The sequence below is a fragment of the Malurus melanocephalus genome, unplaced genomic scaffold, assembly GCF_030028575.1.
Source record: "Malurus melanocephalus ecotype Western Australia unplaced genomic scaffold, MMel_1.1 scaffold_3789, whole genome shotgun sequence".
NCBI lineage: Eukaryota > Metazoa > Chordata > Aves > Passeriformes > Maluridae > Malurus > Malurus melanocephalus.
In genome coordinates, this window is record NW_026627021.1 from 1 (window position 1) to 1,833 (window position 1,833).

At 53.4% G+C, this 1,833-nt stretch overlaps 1 protein-coding gene across 1 annotated transcript; it reads right to left on the reverse strand.

Moving 5' to 3' along the window:
• Positions 1 to 63: 63 nt before the first annotated feature.
• LOC130588215 (aquaporin-2-like) lies at positions 64 to 485 on the reverse strand (the record flags this gene model as incomplete). The annotated part of the gene is made up of 1 exon (XM_057389164.1): positions 64 to 485. A coding segment is annotated over exon 1 (366 nt), but the record flags the coding sequence as incomplete, so codon positions are not given.
• Positions 486 to 1,833: the final 1,348 nt, after the last annotated feature.

Below are 1,833 nucleotides of genomic sequence, written 5' to 3' on the forward strand. Positions count from 1 at the left end.
CCTCCATCCCCTCACCCTTCCCAACCCCCCTGGCCACCATCCCCTCTCCCTCCGTGGCCTCACCTTGTTGATGGCCAGTCCCTGGCGCGAGTCAGCCGGGGTGATCTCGTGCAGGATGGCAGCACCCACCACGCCACCCAGCAGCTGCGCCGCCACGTAGAACAGGGCTCGGAGCAGCGAGAGCTGCGAGCCCAGCAGGCAGCCCAGCGTCACGGCGGGGTTGATGTGGGCACCGCTGACGTGGCCCAAGGACTGCACCAGCGTGCCGATGGCCAGCCCGAAGGCCAGCGCGATCTGCAGCGTGCTGGGCGCCGGTGCTGATGGCCAGTTGAGCGCCGAGCCCAGCCCGAAGAGGACGAAGACCAAAGTGGCCAAAAATTCCGCCAAGACCGCCCTGCTGAAGGCGATGGAACGCAGTTCCCACATCATGGAGGCTCCCAGCGCTGACCCAGGAGTGTCCTCTGTCCCCACCTCCCGCCGTGTCCCCGAGGATGAGCTGGGACCACGTTTATATATCCAGAGGAGGAGGGGAGCCACGGGATCAGCTGCTGGAGGGGATGGGACCACGGTCCCGGGAAATCTGATGCTTTTTTTCCTTCCGTGTTCCAGCTGAGGGAACATCAGATCCTGCCCCTTCCACGCCAGCCGGGGAATGCGGCGCTCGCCACCCTTGGCAGGGCATGGATCAGAACAATGGAACAATCAGAAAAATCAGGCTGTGATGTGATGGAACAACCAGAAAAATCAGGCTGTGATGGAACAGCCAGAAAAATCAGGCTGTGATTGAACAGCCAGAAAAATCAGGCAGTGATGGAACAGCCAGAAAAATGAGACTGTGATTGAAAAACCAGAAAAAAAACACCGTGATTGAAAAACCAGAAAAATCAGGCTGTAATTGAACAGCCAAAAATATCAGGCTGTAATTGAACAGCCAAAAATATCAGGCTGTGATTGGACAGCCAGAAAAATCAGGCTGTGATTGAACAAGCAGAAAAATCAGAGTGTGATGGAACAGCCAGAAAAATCAGACTGTGATGGAACAGCCAGAAAAATCAGGCTGTGATGGAACATTCGGAAAAATCAGGCTGTGATTGAACAACCAGAAAAATCCAGAAGTGTGGAAGGGTTCCTGGGGGTGTCCTGTGCAGGGCCAGGGGTTGGATTCAGGGATCCTTGAGGGTCTCTCCCAAATGAGGATATTCCACAATTCCATGAAAACTGAGTGCAGGGGAAGCACCAAACTCCGGGTGATTCACTGCAGCTCAGAGTGAATCCTCAGAGCACCAGGATTTTGCAGCCTGGGCACAGATTTCCTGCCCAAAAAATTGAGAACTAATCCCAAAGCAATGACTGTCAGAAAYTGCTGTGTGAAAATGCGACCCCAGGCCTGGAGCACCAACTGTACCCCAATTCTGGCTGTTTTGGCCAACTCAGCTCTTCAGAAATGTCCTTTCAGTCCTTGGTGTCAATCCCAGAGTGAGATTTTCTTCTCTGGGATTTGGTTCCTCCCWTCTGCTCCTCACCCAGAAAGCCTCTTTCCCATTTTCTCCCATTTCTCATTCCTGAGGGATGTCTGTAAAGCTTTTTTCTTGCTTTGTCACTGGGGTTGGTGGCTTTGCTGGAAATTGAGAAGCTGGTTCTTGTTTTGATCTCAGAGATGGCTCTTTGGTGGGATTGAACTGTAGTTGGAAGCAGGAGGGATTTTCATCCTGTTCAATCTCAGGGGGATGCAGAGCACCAGGCCCAAGCGCCCATTTCTGGGCTCTGACAAAACCTTCGCAATAAACTGAACGTTTTTCCTTTCCAGAGGAGCTGTGCAGGTGCCACAGAACT